The sequence below is a fragment of the Mandrillus leucophaeus genome, unplaced genomic scaffold, assembly GCF_000951045.1.
Source record: "Mandrillus leucophaeus isolate KB7577 unplaced genomic scaffold, Mleu.le_1.0 Scaffold207, whole genome shotgun sequence".
Lineage (NCBI taxonomy): Eukaryota > Metazoa > Chordata > Mammalia > Primates > Cercopithecidae > Mandrillus > Mandrillus leucophaeus.
Window position 1 is genome coordinate 3,644,579 of NW_012102110.1, and position 22,141 is coordinate 3,666,719.

A 22,141-nucleotide genomic window follows, 5' to 3' on the forward strand; every position below is an offset into this window, starting at 1 on the left:
AAATGCTGCAGATGCTAAATATAAATATAGATTTACATGCATTGCAAATTACTACTATTCTGCATTAGCTACAGTTGGCTGCTGAGTCTGATAGCATTTTCCTCATGAGAAAAAGAACGAGTCTTTTTGAATATTAGTCAATGAAGAAAATACTGTGTTTACGGTAAAGTGATACAGATTTAAGTGGCTGTAACCACGAAGGTACCTTTATAAAAGTGGTCGAAGTCTTGATACATCCACAAGTGTTAGAAGTAGTGATCATCACACAGTCTAGCTGAAGAAGATACTAAGACAGTGTTTTCTTTGGAATGCATTTGCCTATATTATCTCATGTAATTCAAACATTATTTTTATTTTGTAGTTTCCTGTTTAAGTTTTTTAAAATGTCAAAGGATATTTTGGTAAAGTAACAGATTCCAAAAAAAAGGCCAAAAAAAAACAAAAAAACCCCCGCATTTTCAAGCTTAATCCCAAAGAAGATCATTAGTTTCATCATTTATGCTAAAGTTTTCTAATTTAGGTAAGAAAAATGTGTGTCTTTGACTTTATGAGAAATAATCTGTGACACTGTATCCATCTGTGATTTCTAGATAAACAGCATTCCAATGCCACTTCAATATGATTAAAATTAATAAGCAACTAATAAAATCCATAAAGGATAGCTTTTCCTGGAAGTGTCCAATGATGGAAGAGTGCCACCTAGTGTTCAATGTGGATTCAACATATCCTGCCCAAAAAGCCATTTCACAAAGCCGTTTTACATATACCTTCAATTTTAGCCCTGTAGTTATTCATTAAACCATAGTAATTTTGCAGAGCCCTAGTCAAGTATCAAAATATGAATTCTGAATCCCTGAAAAAAATGTATATCACCTATATCCACTAGAAATTGAGTTTTTGAAAAGGAAGTTAAATTTCTATAGCTACATAAAAGCAAAAAAAGAGTTACCAAAAAAAAAAAAAATTTAAACATCATGACCCTAAGTAGTAGGCTAGAAAGAATATGAAGTTCTAGGCTTAACTGGCTCAAATCTGGGCCCTACTGCTTTCTAGCAGTATAATCTTGAGTATTTTTAAAAACTGAGGTTTTCCTTATGTGAAAAGAATTTAATATACAGTAGGCATTCAATAAGTGATAGCTATTAACTATTAAGAAAAAGAGCTTTCCCATTCTGACTTATAAGTTAATCAGTTTCTTTTTTTAAAGAAAAGTGAAAGCAAGTTTATTAAGAAAGTAAAGGCGTAATAGAATGCCTACTCCACAGGCAGAGCAGCCTCCTATTGTTTTTAATATATCCCCTCCAGTCATCAGGACTTTAGGAAATATTTTAATGAAAGGATAGCTTGTGCCAGGTCAACAATTTCATTTCTCTCTAATTCCTTGCATGAAAGAGGACCTAATCTAAGGGCGGGGGGTATCCTTTGCCCAATCAGCCCCAAATAAGTTTAAAGCTTTTAAACTTATTGATGAAATTATCAGATTCGAACAGCCACTCTTATGGAATATGAGTGACATTCAGTGAATTCTCTTCCACTGCTTTCTAACATGTAAAATCCATACACCTACAATGAACTCATTTTCAACAAAGGTTCCAGGAACATATATTGGAGAAGACAGCCTCTTCAATAAATGGTACTGGAAAAACTGGGTATTTATATGCAGAAGAATGGAACTAGATCCCTTTCTCTGGTCATATACAAAAATAAAATCAAAATGGATTTGGATTAAAGACTTACATTTAAGATCTCAAACTATGAAACTACTACAAGAAAACACTAAGCAAAATCCCTAAGACATTGGTATGGGCAAAAATTACTTGAACACCACCACACAGGCACAGGCAACCAAAGCAATAATGGATAGATTGGGGCACATCAAGTTAAAAAGCTTCTGCATAGCAAAGGAAACAATCAACAAAGTAAAGAGACAACCCAACAGAATGGGAGAAAATATTTGCAAACTACCCATCTAACAAGATGTAATAATCAGAATACACAAAGAGCTCAAACAACTCCACAGGAAAAAATCTAATAATCTGACTAAAAAATGGGCAAAAGATCTCAACAGACATTTCTCAAAAGAAGACAACCAGTGGCAAACAGGGATATGAAAAGTTGCTCAATATCATTGATCATGAGAAAAATGCAAATCAAAACTACAATGAAGTATCATCTCACCCCAATTTTAAAAAAGTTTTATCCAAAGGACAGGCAGTAACAAATGCTGGCAAGGATGTGGAGAAAAGGGAACACTCATACATTATTGTTGGGAATGTAAATTAGTACAACCACTATGGAGAACAGTTTAGAGCTTCTTCAGAAAACTAAAAATACAGCTACCTTACAATCCGACAATCCCACTACCGGGTCTATACCCAAAAGAAATCAGTACATCAAAGAGATATCTGCACTCCTGTGTTTACTGCAGCACTATTGACAACAGGCAAAATTTGGAAGCAACTTAAGTGTCCATCAAAAGAACGGATAAAGAAAATATGGTACAAATACCATTTTTAAAAATGTGAATTTTGTCAGCCATAAAAAAAAATGTGATTCTGTCATTTGCAACAACATAATGGAATTAAAGGTCATTATGTTAAGAAATAAGCCCAGCACAGAAACACAAGCATTGCATGTTCTCACTTGCTTGTGAGATGTGAAAATCAAAACAATTGAACCCATGGAGATAGAAAGTAGAAGGCTGGGAAAGGTAGTAGGGTGTCGTGAGGAGGTGAGTGAGGATGGTTAATGGGTACAAAAAAAAATAGAAAGAGTGAGTAAGACCTAGTATTCAAGAGCATAATAGGTCAATAATAATTTAATTATACAATTTAAAATAACTAGAAGAGTATAACTTGATTGTTTTTTAACACAAAGGATAAATACTTGAGGAAATGGATACCAAATTTTCCAAAATATGTTTATTATGCATTGCATGCCTGTACCAAAATATCTCATGTACATACTTATATATTAAAGTATTAAATATATACTTACATATTTATAAATATTAAATATAGTGGGTATATTAAATATATCTTATATACACACATACATACACCTAGTATACTATGGATGTGTATATGTAATACATATATATTATACACACACACACACATACCTGCTATGTACCCACAAAAATTTTGTTTAATTTTGTTTAAAAAAACTGATTTCATGCCACATAAGCCTTGTATGATCTGGCCTCAGGCTACCTCTTTATCTCATCTGCCTCACCTGCCTCTGCTACCCTCTCCCTCACCTTCTCTGCTCCAGTGACACTGGCCTTCTTGCTGGTTACTAAATAAACCAAGCAGGCTCCCACTTCAGGGTCTTTGGATGTACTATTTCCTCTGTCTAGACAGCTCTAGGGCTAGGATTCCCAGGGCTCTCTACATCATCACTTCATTCAGGTCTCCACTCATATGTAAGGAGGCTTCTCTGACCAGCCAACTAAATACCAACTTCTTCACTCTCTGTCTTGTTTGATTTTTTTTTTCCATAACACTTATCAAAACCACACATTATACTACGTATCTGTTTATTCTGCGTCTCCCCAGAAATATTAGCTCCATAAGGGTGGGACTTTGTCACTGATTGCTCAGAACAGTGCCTGGCACTCAAGAGAAACTTAAAAATAATTGTTGAATGAATGAAGCTAGAGCTCTCTCTCAGAATAAGAGTCCACTGTTTTTGACCCAGAATTCTAGACTTTTCTCTAGAGGTGAACAGCCCTTGATCAAAACTGGTTGTCCACTCCTGGTCTCTACCAAGTAACTAGCAGGGAAATTCAGTGGAAAGTTACCTTCCTTTCTTTTCAACTATCTTTTCAGAGGATTGTCTTTCTTCCTTGGATGTTTGTGCCTTTCTGCTCCCTGATATTGATATCTCTTCTCTGTAAATACAATACCTACTTCCAAGGACACTGTCAATTAGTTAAGAATCTTAAATGCCTTAAAAAATAGAAAACATTCTCTAAGTGTCAGGCACTATCATTAAAATAACAGATTTGCAAAGCTTTTGTCAGGTGCTAAAGTGAAAAAAGAAGAAGGTAAAGCTGCTAGGGGGACAGAGAGCAACTGGAGGTGTTACTTTAGAAAAGTGGACAAGGAAGTACTCTCTGATGAAGCGTCATTTGAACATAGGTCTGAAAAAAAGTGGAGGAGCATTTCAGGCAACTGGAATAGCAAGTGCGGTTGAAGTGCATGTAAAACTGGGGGGGAAAAAAAGATGTGAACTTTGAAAATGTATATCTCAAAAGCCTAAACCAAAAAGAATTGCTTAAAAATTATATGAATAAAAACTACCTCAAATACTTCTGAATAGTCACCAACTCTATGTATCTTGTGTCCACTCAACGCTCACCCAAAGGCGCATCTGGGTCAATGAACAAAAATGTTTAAAAGCAAATAGGATGGGGGGAAGCATCTGTTAAGCATTTAATTGTACAGGACACTAGGCTGAACCCTGAACAATGAATCACAATGACGGAGTTTCCTACTTCATTTCCAAATGCCTTCCAATTAGTTTAGGGAATCAAGGTTGGCATTAATATGCGTAAGTTTAATTTTGGATTTATACATATTCACGTTAAAGAGAACCTGAAGCTCAGTCAATGAAACATAGCAGAGAAAAAGTTGTGAAGTCAACTAATCTTTCATTTAATTAGCATTCCTTCAGTATTAGTCTCTCTTCTGTGTCCCCACATTCAGTAGGTCTCTATCTTAACACTTGGAAATAACAACAGCAGTAGCAATAGTAATAACAGCTAACATTTACTGGATGCTTACAGTGTATAAAGCATTGGGCTAAACAATTTATCATTTAATTATAATAATATCCCTATAAGGGAACTAGTATTATTATTATTATTTTTCTCATTTTACAAATGAGGAAATTGAATTTCCCTAAGTTAGCATTACAGTGTTATAGTGTATCATGCATTTCTCTTCTTCTCTTTTTTCTCTTCCTTCAAGGCTGTGAGCTTTTTAAGAAAGAAATCTAGTCTTGTTCGTCTTTGTATCTCAGGTATATATCATGGTGCAAGAAGCCAAAAGTGGGCAGAAAGATGAGTTCAAGAGTCTCTGCTCTGTATCTGAATATAAATGCTTATTATTTCAAGTTTGATTCTAAAAGTGTTCTAATAATGCATGCTACAACCTAGGTGTTAAAGGTATTGGGAGACAAGATAAAATCATAAGGTCAATACTAGTTTTTATGTGGAAAAGCTAGAAAAAAAAGTGATCATATTATTAGAGAAGCCATTCTTTCTTTGGATAAAAACTTGAAAATTTTTAATTATGAAAAACATTCAGATATCAAAGATAGACAGATATTCACCTTTCAGAGATTTCAGTACATGCAGTAAAATTCAATAAGTTACCTAAAAAGCAATATGGTTTAACATAAATGATAAAACTGTACTTGCCACTAGATGAAGGGGTTTTCAGTTTTTCCAGAGCCAAATTTCTGAGTCTAAGTGGCAAGAAAGAGATGGGGTCTGAATGGTCTCATTGTACTTTCACAGTCAAATTACTGAATAATAAAATCTCACATGACCAGCAATAAAAGTAAATGTTCCCAGTTAATCTATTTAAGTTGAGTAGATATTCAGGGATCTCACATCTAATACCTGCTAAATACATATCACATATGTTTAGCTGCCCCTACCCACAAAAGTATATGACCATTATTGAAACTGGTCTCAAGACCCATCTCTGCCATTTCCCATGCTTCCCTCCCTTTTACCAGCTTTTTCTTGTTCCCATTAGGAAAATGAATCTAAAAACAAATTTAGGAAGAAGGAATTTAATATATAAAAGTAAATTTTTTAATAGCCACAAAATTGCATAACACCATTAACCTCAAATATTTATTTTTGAAGGTTGACATTTTAATCTCTTCCATTTTCCTCAACTATCTTCTCATTAGGCAGCAATCTGGTTAATATGAAAATAAGACATTTCATATGTATATTACAGTTTATAAATTACTTTCATATCAACTTATTTGATCTTCACAAAAAATGCTTTAAGGTAATCTAAACAGAAAGTATTATTTTGATTTTATGGATAAGAAAATAACTATCCAGAAAGATTACATAACACACAGCTCATAAGTGCTTAAGCCAGGACTGGAATAAAGATTGAAATTTTAGATTTCTTGTTCTACATCAGTTCGTTTGTACTTCAACACGCTACATCTTGAAAATAAGTACACAAGAGATGACTGCAAAATCTGTCTACAAATAATAGTTTTAAAAAGGCTAACTTAATATTCTTCACTACAGTCAGACGATAAATCTTGAATTTTAACAATTTATAAGAGATATAAAACAATAATTACAAAGAAATATTGTAGGTAAGTATTAACAGTGCCTTTCATCTATAGAACATACAGTAATTTATATGTCTCTCAATATTCTGAGCAAAGCAGGTGACAGTTTTATTAAAAGTTCAAATCTATTGTTAGACATACGTGTGTAATGTACAGAAATACCAGTTTAGAGTTTAGAAGAAACAGGCACCATGGTACACTGCTAGCAGAGTATTCATTGGCAAAACTATTTTGGGAGTAGTCTAGCAATGTATATTAAAAGTCTTGAAAATGCACATGACCTCACACACCCAGTTATTCCCTTTTTAATTTATTGTAAGGGAATAATTATGGATGTCTATAAAAATGTGTTTGCACAAATATGTTAGTTATTGTGCTAACAGAACAAATTAATAAATGGGTTTTTTAAAACAGAGTAAATGAAAGAATAAGACGTAGAGTTGTCCCTCAGTATTCACAGGGGATTGGTTCCAGGACTCCTGCAGATACCAGAATCCTTAGAGGCTAAAGTTCCTTATATAAAATGGCATAGCATTTGCATATAACCTATGCACATCTTCCATTATATTTTAATGCATCTCTATATTACTTACAACACCTAATACAACGCAAATGCTATGTAAATAGTTGTTATACTGCCTTGTTTTTGTTTGTATTTTTTATCATTGTATTGTTATTTTTTTTTTCAAATATTTTCAATCATCAGTTGGTTGAATCTGGATGCAGAACCCATGGATATCGAGGGCTGACCGTAGTTCTTAAAACTGATCTGGAAAAATGCACAAGATATATTAAGCAGGAAAAACCAGATTTCCAAACAATGAATATAATAGAATCATACTTTAAAGGATATATATATGTATCTGTGTGTGTGTGTGTGTGTGTATGTGTATATGAGTATATATGTGACCAGGATATTATACAAAAATATTAATAGCGATTGTATACAGGCAGTGTTATTATAGAAAAATTTAATTTTATTACTTTTACTTCTATATTTTCTAATTTCTAAAAATCACTAAGTAGTTTTCCTATATTTCTACAACAGAATAAGTTAAATACCTTTATAAATATATATAAAACATATATAGCATATGTATTTATCATGTAAATATTGAAACTACAGAAAACAAAGGATAAAAGTTAAATTTACATCTATCAGAGAGCTCTAGAGTCATTATGTGTGCATATGAAGATACATTTTAAAGAGTATAGAAATATGAAGAAGGCACAGCACATAAGATGAGTCAGGAGAGAGAACAATAGCAACTTATTAAGGCCAAGTGTCTAATCAGAAAATAAACGTGAATTAAGCAGTATATTTTAATAGCTACAGTTTCTCACAACTAATTAACAGAAAGTTTTAAAATATTGACAACTTTGGAAGTGAAGAAATTTAGGCAGTTTTTGAAAAAAAAAAAGTGTATACAAAGTTCATTGGGAATGCTGGAGATATTTCTGGAAAGTAAGATACTTCAATTATATGCTACAGCACCATCAAGAAAGGTAATAGGTGAAGATCACAGCAGCAAACATAATTCCCATGTTGAAACTATAATGCATACCCACCTGGAATATGTAGCTCTGCTCGCCACTCCTTAGAGTAGATATTACAGAAACAAAGAAAAGTCCAGAAATGGGAAAATACATTATGAAATGGCAACTATAAGGGATGAAATTAGGAGTCTCTGAAGTTCGAAGACAAGAGCAGGTCAGAAAAATATTTCCCAAAGTTTATAAGATCATAAATTTTACAGATAAGATAAAAATAAGCACCAAGAGACCAAATTAATATGGCAAAAATTTAAGGCAAATCCAAGGAAAATAAAATATTTTGATGGAATAGGTAAAATATATAAGATGTATAATCCCACTGCATTTAGAATAAAATCCAAAATCCTTCCCAAGTTCCATAAGTCTCAGTATTTCTGGCTCCTTCCTGCCTCTCAGATCGCTTCTCATCTAGCTGTCCTCTCATTCCCTAGGCCCCAGCCACACTAGCTCCCTCCTATTCCTTTAATGCACCTCTGTGCTCACTATTGACTCTGCCTGGAATGCTCTTCTCCTAGGTTTCCACCTGGCAAGCTCCTTTTTATCACTGAGATCTCAGCTTAAAAGTCACATCCTCACAAGGACCTTCCCTGATTGTCCTACTCAAGGCTACTCGCTCTTGGAACCAACCAATATTGCATTACTTAGTTTAATTTTCCTCATAGTACTTATCATCATATGAGGTGATCATTCATCTATTTATTCATGTAAATTGTTTTTCTCCTAAACTAAGGAAAAAAAGAATTAAAGAGTTTTGTCATCAAGGAGGCTTTCCCTCACCACCCCAGGCTACTTCAGATCACTCTGTTTTATTACTAATTTCCACCTCACCTTGTCATTTTTCTTTTGTAACCCAACTTACAGTTGCAATTTGTTTTCCAATATTGGTTTTTCTCCATAAATTCCATGAGGTAGGGGCCACGGTGTGGTATCTTATTAATCAATGTATAGCCACCAGTTACCAGCATATGGAAAGTACTCAATAAATACTTTCTTGAATAGAAGAATAACTGGTGAATGAGAAAGAATTGGGAATAAAAAGGCAGAAAAAGGAAAGCAAAAATAAATAAAAAGCTACATGTAAAAAAAATTATGGCATTATATTAACCACTTACTATTCAGTTCTCCAAATACCACTGTTTCCTACTAAACAAGAATATACCAGGTTCTCAAGTGCATTTTAATACAATATATAGGAAAATAAACTTTTAAGAGGTTTATATCTGCAATTTATGCCCTATACTTTCTGATTCATTTTTTGTAAATAAAATCCTGTGTATCTTTGGAACTGCAATTCCTTCAAATCAACAATCCAACTAACAAAAGAAATTCTGGATAAATAAAAAGCAGATGCTGGCTGGGTGCCGTGCTTCACACCTATAATCCCAGAACTTTGGAAGGCCGAGGCGGGCGGATGACCTGAGGTCAGGAGTTTGAGACTAGCCTGGCCAAAATTGCAAAACCCTGTCTCTACTAAAAATACAAACGTTAGCCAGGCATGGTGGCGTGTGCCAGTAGTCCCAGCTACTCGGGAGGCTGGGGCACAAGAATCGTTTGAACCCAGGAGGCAGAGGTTGCAGTGAGCTGAAATCGCGCCACTGTACTCCACAGCCAGGTCGACAGAGCAAAACTCTGTTTAAAAAAAAAAAAAAATTAAAAAAAAAAGCGGGTGCTGAAAACAAAACTAGAAAAGCTATTAGGAGAAACGTTATAAAGTTGGAAACTGAAAAGCATTTCATTTCATGGAATAAAAGTTTGTTCTTCAGTAATCATGAAACTGTCTTTGAAAGCTCTGTTCAAACCAACTTTGACTCATTCCTGTAATCTCAGCACTTGGGGAGGCCGAGGCAGGTGGATCACTCAACGTCAGGAGTTTGAGACCAGCCTGGCCAACATGGTGAAACCCCGTCTCCACTAAAAACACAAAAATTAGCCAGGCATGGTGACACATGCCTGTAATCCAAGCTACTCACAAGGCGGAGGCAGGAGAATCACTTGAACCCAGGAGGTAGAGGCTGCAGTGACCCGAGATTAAGCCACTGCACTCCAGCCAGTGAGACAGTGTGAGACTCTGTCTCAAAAATAAATAAATAAACAAACAAACAACTTTGAGACATTTTACTTCAAAGCTTTAGATTAGTTCTTATGGAACATAGCTAATAATCTTTAAAGTCCTTCCTTATACTAACAGTTCATCTGGAGTAATGATATTCCAATAAATACTATATTTTAGAAGATATAAAACATGAATATCTCTGTTAGTCGAATGTATCTTAGAATTACCTTCTCTGTCCTCTTTATAATACATAAAAGTAAAGAAATTGATGAGTCCAGTATACGTTTCATCTTAAACAAGATGTATGAGAAACATGCTAAACTACACTTCCCTATCTCTGCTTCACAATATAAAGGTGGTTCTAGAATTTGGAAGCTACAATTGTAACAAACTAGATGAAGACAGAAGCTGATTAGATAAACTGCAGTGGTCAGGAAGCCTCACCAACAGAGTAAACAACCTGCACCTTCAGCTGCTTATTGGGAGGCCATAATCCTTTGCTACAATACATACAACAGTGGCTAGAGTGAATACAGAAAAGGGACATCTGCTTCTCAGGCCTGTTCTTTTTCATAAACAATTGACAGCAAATATGTAGGAGAGTGATCTGGATGCAGAAAGAAACTTGAAAATTTCACTCTAGCCAATTTTAGGCTGTCGTTAATTCAAAGCTGTATCTGCCACACAACAAGAACATTTTCACTAGGTCAAAAGAGGAATAAGAATATCTGCAGGCCTTGAGATTTCAACTATTTTGTCTTTTAAACTATATATTAGCTGAATGTGGTGGCTAATAATATAGTTTAAAAGGTAAAATAGTTGAAATCTCAACATAAAAACATAATCCCAGCACTTTGGGAGGCCAAGGTGGGAGGATCACTTGATCCCAGGAGTCCAAAACCAGGCTGGGCAACATAGTGAGACCCTGTCTCTACAAAATAAAAATAAAAATTAGCTGGGCATCATGGCACACAACTATTATCCTAGCTACTCAGAAGGCTGAGGCTAGAGGATCACTTGAACTTGGGAGGTTGAGGCTGCACTGAGCCATGATCTCACCACTGCATTCCTGCCTGGGTGACAGGGCAATGTCCTGTCTCAAAAATAAATAAATAAATAAAACAAAACAAAACAAATAAAGTATATATTCTTTAAAGTACACTGTGTCTTGAACTTTGTGGATCAAGACTCACAGTAAGAAATACATTTTACATCAGAATCCAGTACACATTTAATACATATACAATTAAACAAAAGTTCATGAAAGTTACCCTTACAACATGTAGTGAATATGTTAAGCTGGTATTTTATGTCCTCTTTTTAATGCTGGCTACATAACACAAATTTGAGTAATGAGTTACCAGGTACAGTTTGAGAAACACTGCTGTATGTATACGTGTGGTCTGGCCTTTGCCTACCTCCCTAACCACATTTCATGGTATTTTGTACCATACTTTCCCTACTGCAGCCACCCTTGCACCATCCCACCACCCAGTTTCTATTATTTTATTACATTGAACCGTAAGTTTCTAAAATATACCAATCTCTTTTCTGCCTCAGGGTATTTGATCTTGTTGTTAGCGTGGCCTGGAACACTTCCTCCAGATCGTTGCACTTTGTATTATATTATTCAGGTCTCAATATAAAAGTTCTTTCCACAGAGAGGCCTTCATAGACCACCTAATTTGAAAGAGCCCCAGCCTGCAATCCCGGCAGGAGGAGTGGGAACAGGAGTTCATTCACTGCCCTTAGCATTCCTGGGAAGTCTGATAACAATAATGTAAGACAGGCAAAAAAAAAAATAAACAAAAAAAAAACCAGTATTTAGCAAATGTCACTTTCCAACCTCCCTATGCCATTGCACAGGTCATCGAATTCTAACTATTGAAATTCTATTCCATCTTCTTTATGACAACTTTTCTGACTCTGATTGAGAAGCAGGGACTCAATTGCACAATGTGCCCCCAATTATTTTATATTCTCTCAGACCACTTACCACATTCTTTCTTATTTTGTATTCATTCCGCAAACATTTGAGTGCCTAATATAATCTAGGTAATACTGTGAACAAAATAAACATCAATTCCTCTTAACAGTTCACATTTTAGTAACAGTGACAAATCTATAAACAAATAATTTCAACTGAATGAGGCAAGTACAATAGGAGAGACATATACTACATAAAATGGTAACAGAAAAGAATGAACAATCAACCTTTTTCTTTTTTTCTTGATTTCACAGTGTGGAGGGGAAAGCTCTGATTATCTGCACAGATTTTAAATTTGTATTTATTTATACTTTTTTAGAGACAAGGTCTCGCTATGTTGCTCAGGCTGGCCTTGAACTCTTGGCCTTAAGCAATCCTCTGGCCTCAGCCTCTTCAACAGCTGGGACTATACACATGTGCCACTGCACCTGACTCGACTCAACCGTCTCTGAGCAGGGAAGGAAGGCATCACAGCAGAGACACCTACACTGGGTCTGGAAGTGAATCCACCTTTGCAAAAATTATAACAGTGAGAGGAATCTAACCTAACTGACTCCATATTGCTTCTAACCTCACAAAGTTAACTGCCCTTGCTCATACCTGGGCATAGGCAAGCTAACTATGGGAGAAATGTATAGTTTAACTTTGAAGCAAGGATGGTAATAGTCCCTTCCAAAACTGATCCCCTCTAGGGACTAAAACTGCCTTTGTAAGACTAATAGAAGGCCGCAAAGTTAGGATTCTAAGAGGGATCTAAAATCTGCTAAGATATAGGCATAGGTAAGCAATAACCAGCTACTGGTATTTGCTTTTCTACAATTTCTTACTATTCAGAAGTCATGTAGCCAGTGGTCACAAGATTTGTAACTTCACCAATTGCTCCTTTAGATAACATCACTATTATAAAACCTAAGATTGGTCTTGATATATTTTTCAGGCTTCTGCATTCTGGCAAACCTCCTGATGCCACCCAGATACATGACTCATACCAAGAAACTGACTCTACTAGTCCTATGACTCTCACCTAGACAACTGACTCAGCACAGAAGACAGTTTGGAAACACCTATAAATTCATCCCCAACCAATCAGCAGCACCCACTCCCTACCCACCTGCCCACAAAATTATCCTTAAAAACCACAACCTCCAAGCTGTCAGAGAGGTGGATTTTAGAAATATCTCCTCTCCTGCCACTCAGCTGCCTTGCCTCCATTAAACTCTTTCTCTGCTGCAACTCCTGCATTCTCAATGTTTGGCCTTTCTGGGAAGCAGGCAAGAAGAACACGTTGGCCTGTAACAGGAGAATAAATAAGAGTTTGGCAAGCAACAAGAGGGTGCAGGGATTCTGTGTAGAAGGAATTGCAAGTGCAAAGTAGAAAGAGGAGGCATACTACCAGTTTGAAGTTGCTTGGTATGTTCAATGAAAAGCAAGTAGCTAAAAGACAAGATAATTTTTTATTAAAAAAAAAAAAAAAGGTATGGAAAGGGAAAGGCAAAAGCTAGACAGAAAAGTGCTTGTTCATGGAGGAATTTGTGTGCCACTCTAGACATTTTACTGTAGGAAATGGGGATTCTAGAGTTTTAAGGAGGTGAGTAAATCAACAGGCTGGGTTTTTAAAAATTCCTTCTTGTGGCAGAGAAAATAATGGATTGGAGAATTTCCAGACCAGACTGTAAAAGTCACTATTAAAATAATCAAGAAATGAGGATATGACAAACTAAAATTTGATCTAGTGACCAACTGAATATGGGAGAAATAGGAAAGGGAGGAATGTAGGATAATTCTGATTTCTAGTTTAGGTTACAATATAGTAGTAGCAGTATTTAACTTGGTGAAAATAGGAGAAACCAGGAGGAAAGATAGCAAGTTCAGTTTTGGTCATATTAAGTTTGAGGGACCTTTGAGACAGATGTGTCCGGGAAGCAACTGAGTTAGGCATTAGTAGATCTGAGAGGAAAATTGAAATTTAGAAGCAAAATCAAAGGTGTTAGTAGAATCCATGTGAGTGGACAAAATCACCCAAGGAAAATGTCTAGACTAAGAAATGAAAGTAATTAAGGAGTGAATTCCAAAGAATGACATTCAAAAACCAGGCACAGCCAGTAAAAGGAATTAATGACTATGAACCTCAGTTGTCACAAACAGACTAAGCAATATAAATTTTGAGAAGTAATTACTGTATTTGGCATTTAAAAGGCCTTTAGAAACTTAAGCAAGAACAACTTTCTTGAAGGCATTAAAGAAGCCAGACAAAAGACTTCTGTCTGTTTGATATAAGTAAAAATAATATCCTTTCAATAAGTTTACTGATAGATAGGAGGACTGGGAAATAACTGGATAAACACAGGATGGATGACATGGTTTTGCTTTATTTAATTTTCATAAGATGTGTGACTTGAGCACTGAGTAGAAGGAACTGGAGAGGAAGAGGCTGAAAGTACAGGAAAGAAAAAAGACAACTGGAAGCGAAATGTAACAGATGGAAGCAAATGAGATCAAAAGCAAAGATGGATGGATTATCCTTTAATATCCCTTTCTCTACACTAGAAATACAAGACTAAAGGCTTGGCAAAATTATAGATCAGTGTGTAGGTTGGGGGCATGAGGTTGAAGAATTGTTATACTCCATCATGTTTAGAAAGGAGAAATGAGAAGGGCAAAAGACAGGGTTTATAAGTGGAAGGTTTGAAAATGTCTTTACAGAAAATGGGGCAGGGGAAAACTGGGGTAACCAAAAGGATTGCTGAATAGTATGAAGAAACAAGGGGTGATGGGTGGGGGCTCTGTTTCTAAATTCGTAGCTATAACTATCTAAAGATCTTTCTATCTTCCAGTCCATTATCCATAAGTGCTTAAAAGACACGATAGTTAAGTGAATTAACTAGAACCCTGGTACTCTCAAACATGTGGGTGAATTAAAATCACCTACAGGTTTATTTAAAATGCAAACACCGAGCCCCATTCCTTTCATTCAGAATTTCCAGGGGTGAAGTCCAAACAGTGAATTCCAGAAGCTCTCCAAGCAATCCCAAGAGAAATATCTGTTAAAAAAAAAAAAAAAGAAAGAAAGAAAGAAAGAAAGAAAGAAAAAAAGAAGAAGAAGAAGAAAGAAAAGAAAAGAAAAGCAAGCACAGACCTAGAAGGTAACCAACTGGACAGACGAGAGCTGATCCAACATACATCTGTTAATGGCCCTCGTGGGGGCGTGGGGCAGTGCTCTGCCACTCACAAAAGCAAAAGGACTCCAAGATCTAGGGAGATTCAGATCAGTGTTGAGACAGTCACATACACACCACCCCATACTCTTAATAAAGCGCGTTAATGTGAATCTGTGAGCATGAAAAATGTCACGATGAACAATGAAAACACATAATGTTTGTTCAAAACAGGTTATTAGACTCGATGCCTTACCCTGAATTTTCTGTTTCATTACTCTAGAGACTTAGTAGCATCAGTGGAATTCAGGGTGCTATAAGAAATACGGAGAGCCAGTAAACTGCAGTAACAGCCCGTGGGAAGGGGGAAAGAGATAATGAGGAGAAGGTCGGGAGGACAGGACAACTTTAAGTGCCCATCCGCCAGAAGACTTGGAACGCTAAGTAGCTAGGACCCCACAGCCGTTCTTCTGACATCCCCTGGCACTCACCATTGTCTCAGGATCTCAGCACTAGAAAATAGGTATCGTTGAGACAGGAAGACACCACCACCAACACCATTATCCGGTTACTCAGGCAACAGAGCACCGCCCACTGTCGCACGGTGCGTGGGACGCCACCGCCCCACCTCTTCGTCCTTAGTGGCTGGGAGTAATCTCAGCAGCTTTCATCCAATCGACAGGCCCGCCCCTCCACGCTGTCGCCTGGGACTACGAGACGCCGTTTTTCTGTTTCCGGCAGTTTTACTTCCGTTTGTTTAACAGCTGGCCCGGAAGTTTAAGTGAATCTGAGGCTTGGGCTCCAAAAGTTGCTGTACGGTATTTTATTTTAAAGTAGACATCTGTCCGCTTTCCACTTACGGAGGCCTTACAGTGTGTGTTCTGTGTTACTTGAGTTTAAACGCACTGCAGAATGTATTTACCCTTCTCTTTTGGAAAAGTATTCCGGAAGCGAAACCCTGAGTAATCGGAAGTGGTTAGGAGTGAGAGAGCTCCTGGATATGTGGAGGGCCTGGGCGGGCCCCGGCTTCTGAATGGAAGAGGTCTGTGAGAAGTTAACCTGGTGATACCGATCCGAAGAGCCTATGAAGTGAAGCTCCCTGAAATACGGAGAATAAGAATCTTACAGGTAAATCCGAGGACAAGCAGGTATAACTAAGGATGTTGGAAAGGGACGGAGGTCTGGCTGGAGCTTGTTGGCCAGTAGCTTTGGATTTAGGGAACGATTGTTGTTCCGGGAAGGCTTTTTCAGACAGGGATGGAACTTGGGTTTCGACTTCCCGGGACAGCAAAGGTTGACAGACTTGTCGCTTCCCGGCCTATCGCTCTCATACCTGCTCACTACCCCTACTTACTTCTTCACCCCCTCACCTTCATTTGGCATTTGCCAGCAGGCACTCGCTGTGCCTGTACGTTTCGCAGAGCAACTATCAAGGGCAGTTTCAGGGATCGTTACTCTTACGAAGGGTTTTTTGGATACCTCTTTTCGGAACAATAGACTGTAGTGTAGAAAAGTTTGTGACTGTTAAGAAAGTTAGTCGTCGGGTTCACTAATTGAACTGAGTTGTATCTAGTACAGAGAGCGATCTTTTTTTGTAGTGAAACCAGTTGTCATCTAGCGTACAGTTTGTCATATTTATATCATTGCAGTAGCGTCACCTTTTTATATGTTCTCTAGTAAATCTGAGTCTGTACTGTAGGCAGTGTGTACATTTCTGAAAGCATGTGCTTAATATATGTTTCTCTTTTTACTTTTGGAGCTACACTATTTTAACTTTTTATTACCAAAAAAGTATGAATTATGTTATCTTGAGTAATATTTTTGTCGTTTGTTACACATCTAAACAGAAGCTCCTTTTTGATATGTGTGTGTGTGCATACGAATTGTGTCAGTATGTCTCCTAAGAAAGTAATTACTTTAAAATTACTTTAAAATTCCTCTTGTCATACGGATGACACAAAACCACCACAGTATCTTTGCCATTGCTTGGCTAAAATTCAGGACATACTTCTGACAATTTAGAGTGTATTGGTGAGGATGATGAAACGGAATGTTTAGAAGTAAATCACTCCTTTTTTTTTTTTTTTTTTTTTGAGACTTTTAGTAGACGTAACAATGCCTTCTGGGAGAATGGGATATAAGAGACATTTCCCTTTCTAAATGCATGCGTGCTAAATACAGAAGCAATTAAAATATCATAACTTTTAAATTAGAGGTACTCAATGAATGTGTTTCTCTGATATTGTTTAAATTATTTCATATGCATACATTTCTAGGTTGTTCAGTAGAAGTCTTGGAGTGCATTTTCAGTGGTTAAGGGGAAAAAATGACTACTAAAAATTTAGAAACCAAAGGTAAGTGGCTTTTTTATAATTGTTTTTAAAACATGACATTTATGATGATGTGAAGGAACATTTGAGCCAGATAACTAGATCTCATGGACCCCCTTGGGAATCGTGTTATTTCAGATCCCTTTGTGTTTATTTTGTAGTGCAGTGTTTGTATTTCAGTACTTTAGATGTACAAGTGAAATTTAACATCATTAATTAGAATTTATTAGGTGGCTGCTCTTAAACATTTAATGTTAATACAAAGTTTTTAACAGCTATATTCCCTATATGCTAGAAGATTAAGATTTAAATAAGAATATACATTTTTAAAGATTTAAGTAGATAGACAAAGCAACTAGGATGTATCAAAGATCTCTTTCATGTTGTATTAGTTTGCTGGGGTTGCTGTAACAAAGTACCATAAACTGTGTGGCTTGAACAACAAAATATATTGTCTCAGTTCTGGAGGCTGGAAGTCCAAGATGAAAATGTCAACAAGGCTATGCTCCTTCAGAAGGCATTAGAGACACTGTCCTAGCTTCCAGTGGCTTGCTGGCAGTCTTTGGTGCTCCTTGTCTTGTAGACGTATCACCCTTATCTCCGCCTTCATATTCACGTGGCATTCTCCCTGTGTGCATGTTTCTGTGTCTAAATTTACCCTTTTTATAAAGACAGCAGTCATATTGAAAAAGGAACCCAGCCTACTCCTGTATGATTTCATCTTAACTAATTACATCTGCAGTGATCCTGTTTCCAAATGAAGTCTCATTCTGAGGTAGTCGGGGTTAGTACTTCAACATATAAAGATTTGGGGGACACAATTCAACCCCTAAATTGCTAAATACAGTAGTCACTTTTTAGTCCTAGCTAGTTTGTCCTCTCTAATATTTAATACTGTTGACCATTCCCTGCCTTTTGAGATACTTTCTTTTGATGACTTCCATGATGTCACTTTTATTTTCAGCCTACTCTGTAGCCTTTCACTGTCCAATGCAGTAATTATATGTGGCTATTTGATTTTAAATTAATATTTTCTAAAAATTAAAAATTCAGTTTCTCAGTGACACTTGCCAAACTTCAAGTGGTCAATAGGCAAATATGACTAGTGGCTATTTCAATCACTGAAGAAAATTTTGTTGGACAGCACTGCTGAAGCTGTATCTCCTCTGTTTCTTTTTCAGCCTCCTCTCCTTCTTATTTGTCTTTTAAGTATCAGTGCTTTTGACCACTGTTTCTTTTCTACTGTCATGACTTCAGTAATTATCTATGTAAATGACTTCCAAATCTATCTATATCCCTGATCTCTTTCCTTATGATTCATACCCTTATAGACTACTGCTTACTGGCCATCCTTACATAGCTATAGGCAACAATTTTAACATGTCCCATAGTGAACTTCTCCTGACCCAGCTTATTTTTTGGATGGGGTGAATTCTGCATGCTAGAACCATCAGTGAAAGATGGAAAACTGTTTTCTAGATGCCAGTTTTTCAGCAAGCTGACCTCCAGCAGCATACCCTCTCTAAAAGCAGATTGAAATAAGTTTAGGAAACAAGGAAGAAAGATCATGCCCCTAAATATGTAATTGAATTTAATTCAGCTGTGCAACAGCATTTCATAAGTCACCAGAAGGCTTTTATACCATTAGATAAGCAAGTCAGAGACTGTAATGAAAGTAATAAACGGTGGATTAATGGGAAATAAGAGCAGTTAAATAATGTGAAAGCAACCAACATGGTGCTTGTCAAAAAGCAAAAACGAAATACAATATTATGATTAGTCATTAAAAGTACTGGCAAGTCCTCAGTGAAATTAAATTACTTTTTAATATTTATTATTACTTGTTTTTAATGAGGATTAGAGTTATAAGGTACGTTAACAAACATGATTTTATGTGATCATAATTATCCAGTAAGGTAAATAATTCTATTAGCCATATTTCTGTGTAATCTGTCATCTGATATTACTGAACAAAAGTTACTCGTATTGCATGGCCTGTGAAAAGGTGTACTTGGTTGACATTTGTCAGTTGTCTGTACTTCCTGTAACTGCCTCAGGAGATAAGTACAGTTGGTTTGGTAATAGCAACAGAACTTCCTCTCAGAAGACATTTGAGCAGTACTGTCATCATAAGAGGGATGTATCATGGCTGCTAGGGCTGTTTCTGAAAAGGAAACATACAGTAAATAGTAATAACTAGAAACTTAAAATCCAAAACTTTTCTTGGATGTGGGATTAAAATTAAAAGTAAAGCTATTGAAGTCAAATAGTTTAGTAATAGGAAGGTCTGAGATATTTAAGTATTTTTGATTCCATAAAATAGTCTAACACTAGTTCTGTAGAATAATAGGTATTAGGTAAAAAAGATATTCCATGAGCAGATAAATTCGAGAAATGCTGTATTAAAACAGAGGCTATAGGACCTCTTAAGAGTCTATAGTATAACTTTAATACTAATGTACACTGAAACTCCGTAGAGATGCAGCATGCAATATTGCCCACACTTATTTGACCAGGGAACTCTATCCATAGAGCCTTTGGTAAGAAGAATGCTTAGGTTCCAGTTCAGTAAATCTTGATGTAAGTCCATTGTATGTAACTTATTTTACTAATTTAATAATAGCTAACTAAACTTTATTAGGTGATATGGGTGACATTTAAAAAGATTCTTGATTTAAAATTACCACATGAGAATCCCTAATTTGTTTTAACTGTTTTATAACTGAATTTGTATATGTTCTGGAAAGTCTTTCAGACTGTAACCAAGTTAGGAATTAATGATTTAGGGTAGAGGAAAAAAAATAAAGCAGTTTTTAAATGGGTTAGTTTTTGGATGTTAAAAATGAAACACTCTAGGTAGTCTATTAACAGATTAATAAGCTTCAGTAAGCATTTATTCATTTTCTCTGTGACAAGCACCATTTTATTAGTTCATGATTCAAAGATTAGGAGGCAGTCCATACCCTGAAGAGCTCCCAACAGTCTAGTCTACAAGAGAAACAAATTATTTTTGAAATATATACTACCATATTTGCATTACTCTGAAAGCACCAAGGGATGGGAGAAGGATGAGGTTAAGTGCTTTGTCCAAGGTCACACAATACATGGCAGTAGGGACTTAAGTTATTTTAACTCAGACTCTAGTGAGTTAGAGTTCTTTTCACTACCCCATTCTGCTGACTTAGGTACCTCTCATCATAGATTGAAGTATGAATAAAAGAGAAATATTTGTTCAATGACAGACTATGAAATTTTTTTTGCCTCAATATTGTAGAGCAAGGGTTGGCAAATTGTGGCCCTCAGCCTCCTGAGAATATTTGCAATCAGTTTGGTAATAGTGGACATTAACACTGTTTAAGCCAAACAGTATCCTACATTTAAAAAATTCTGTTCTTCCCATTGTTAGACCTCTGTTATCAAAAAACTGTATTCAATTATTGTTGTTATAGTTCGAATTTCATCGATAAATTTTTTTTCTCTTATTGAATACTTACATGGTATCCTCAGTTTTACCTTTTGGTTCACAAAGCCTAAAATATTTACTCTTTGGTCCTTTACAGAAAAAGTTTGCCAGCTCCCATTCCAGAATGTTAGACTAGTGACCTTTGTTCTTTTCGTACATTTCACCAATCCTAGTAGGCAATACGAATAAGCAAACCTTAGATATGTTTTAGTTCATTGATAATTGATCACAGGTGGAAGTAATGATGATGAATAATTTAAGGATTGTTTTGTTGGTTCCCTTCGAATAGTGGGGAAGAATAAGGATTGGTGTTTTTCTTGACTTAAGCATTACTCATAACTATGGAGCTGTTACCATAGGTCCTTGTCTTCCCACTTGAGATAAGATAATTATTCATAAATGTGTCCTGGATTGTGCCTACTGCGTATGTAATAAAGGTTTCTACATATGTCACAAGGAAAACTAGAATTATGAAAGTTACCAGGTGAGAAAATGTAAAGCCTTGGCTCTTCTGCCTGCTTACCTATGCACATTAGCTAGAATCATAGTTATTACTGAGAGGGAACGGTCATGTAATATATAATACAACTTTGATATTCATAAATGCTTGAGTAAGTAGAACAGTTTAAATAAAGTTAAGAGTAAATTGTAATAGAAACAAGTTGATTGAACTTCTTGATTTCCCAACAAGGTATTTTGTTCAAAAAGAGATTTCTGTTAAATACGTATTAATGATTCTTTGCCTTTTAAATTTAACATTAATCATTTTGTAATTTGTTCTTGAATCTCTGTTACTTAAAATTCCAGCTCAAAAATGTTACAGCTTGCCTAGAAATCTTATTTGACCATAATGGAAGTATCACACCTGTTTTTTATTTCCTCAGCCTCAGTGGGCCTGAACAATGGCTCTAGTGTGTATTTTTATTATTGATGACTTTTATTAATTTATAGTTAATACATGATTCTATGTTACTTCTTAAATGCCAGAATGTCTTATTGACAAAATTAGACAAGTTAGTTAAGTTTAGACAAACTTAAAATCATATTTTAAGAATACAGGTGGCTAGGTGTGATGGCTCACACCTGTAATCCAAGCACTTTAGGAGGCTGAGGCCAGAGAATTGCTTGAACCTAGGAGTTCAAGACCATTCTGGACAAAAAAACAAAACCCTCTCTCCCTAAAACATAGAAAACCAAGCTATAGCCCAACTACCCTGAGCACATGTTCTCAGGACTTCCTGAGGCTGTGTCACAGGTCAAGACCCA

General features: G+C 36.0%; 2 protein-coding genes across 6 annotated transcripts in view; one reads left to right on the forward strand and one right to left on the reverse strand.

Moving 5' to 3' along the window:
* The window catches only part of NME7 (NME/NM23 family member 7), a 218,990-nt gene extending 203,006 nt beyond the window's left edge, over positions 1 to 15,984 (reverse strand). For 2 of the 3 annotated variants that reach the window (XR_001006073.1, XM_011979942.1), the window contains exon 1: positions 15,574 to 15,984. Coding sequence is in view for 1 of the 3 variants with exons in the window: in XM_011979942.1 (XP_011835332.1) it covers positions 15,574 to 15,576 (3 nt within the window). In the remaining 2 variants the exon portion in view is untranslated. The remainder of the gene's footprint in view (positions 1 to 15,573) is intronic. The other variant, XM_011979943.1, reaches the window with a different exon arrangement.
* The window catches only part of BLZF1 (basic leucine zipper nuclear factor 1), a 28,704-nt gene continuing 22,308 nt past the window's right edge, over positions 15,746 to 22,141 (forward strand). For 2 of the 3 annotated variants that reach the window (XM_011979939.1, XM_011979938.1), the window contains exons 1-2: positions 15,746 to 16,210; positions 17,359 to 17,436. In XM_011979939.1, coding sequence (XP_011835329.1) covers positions 17,409 to 17,436 — 28 coding nt within the window. In that variant the 5' untranslated portion in view covers positions 15,746 to 16,210; positions 17,359 to 17,408. The remainder of the gene's footprint in view (positions 16,211 to 17,358; positions 17,437 to 22,141) is intronic. The other variant, XM_011979940.1, reaches the window with a different exon arrangement.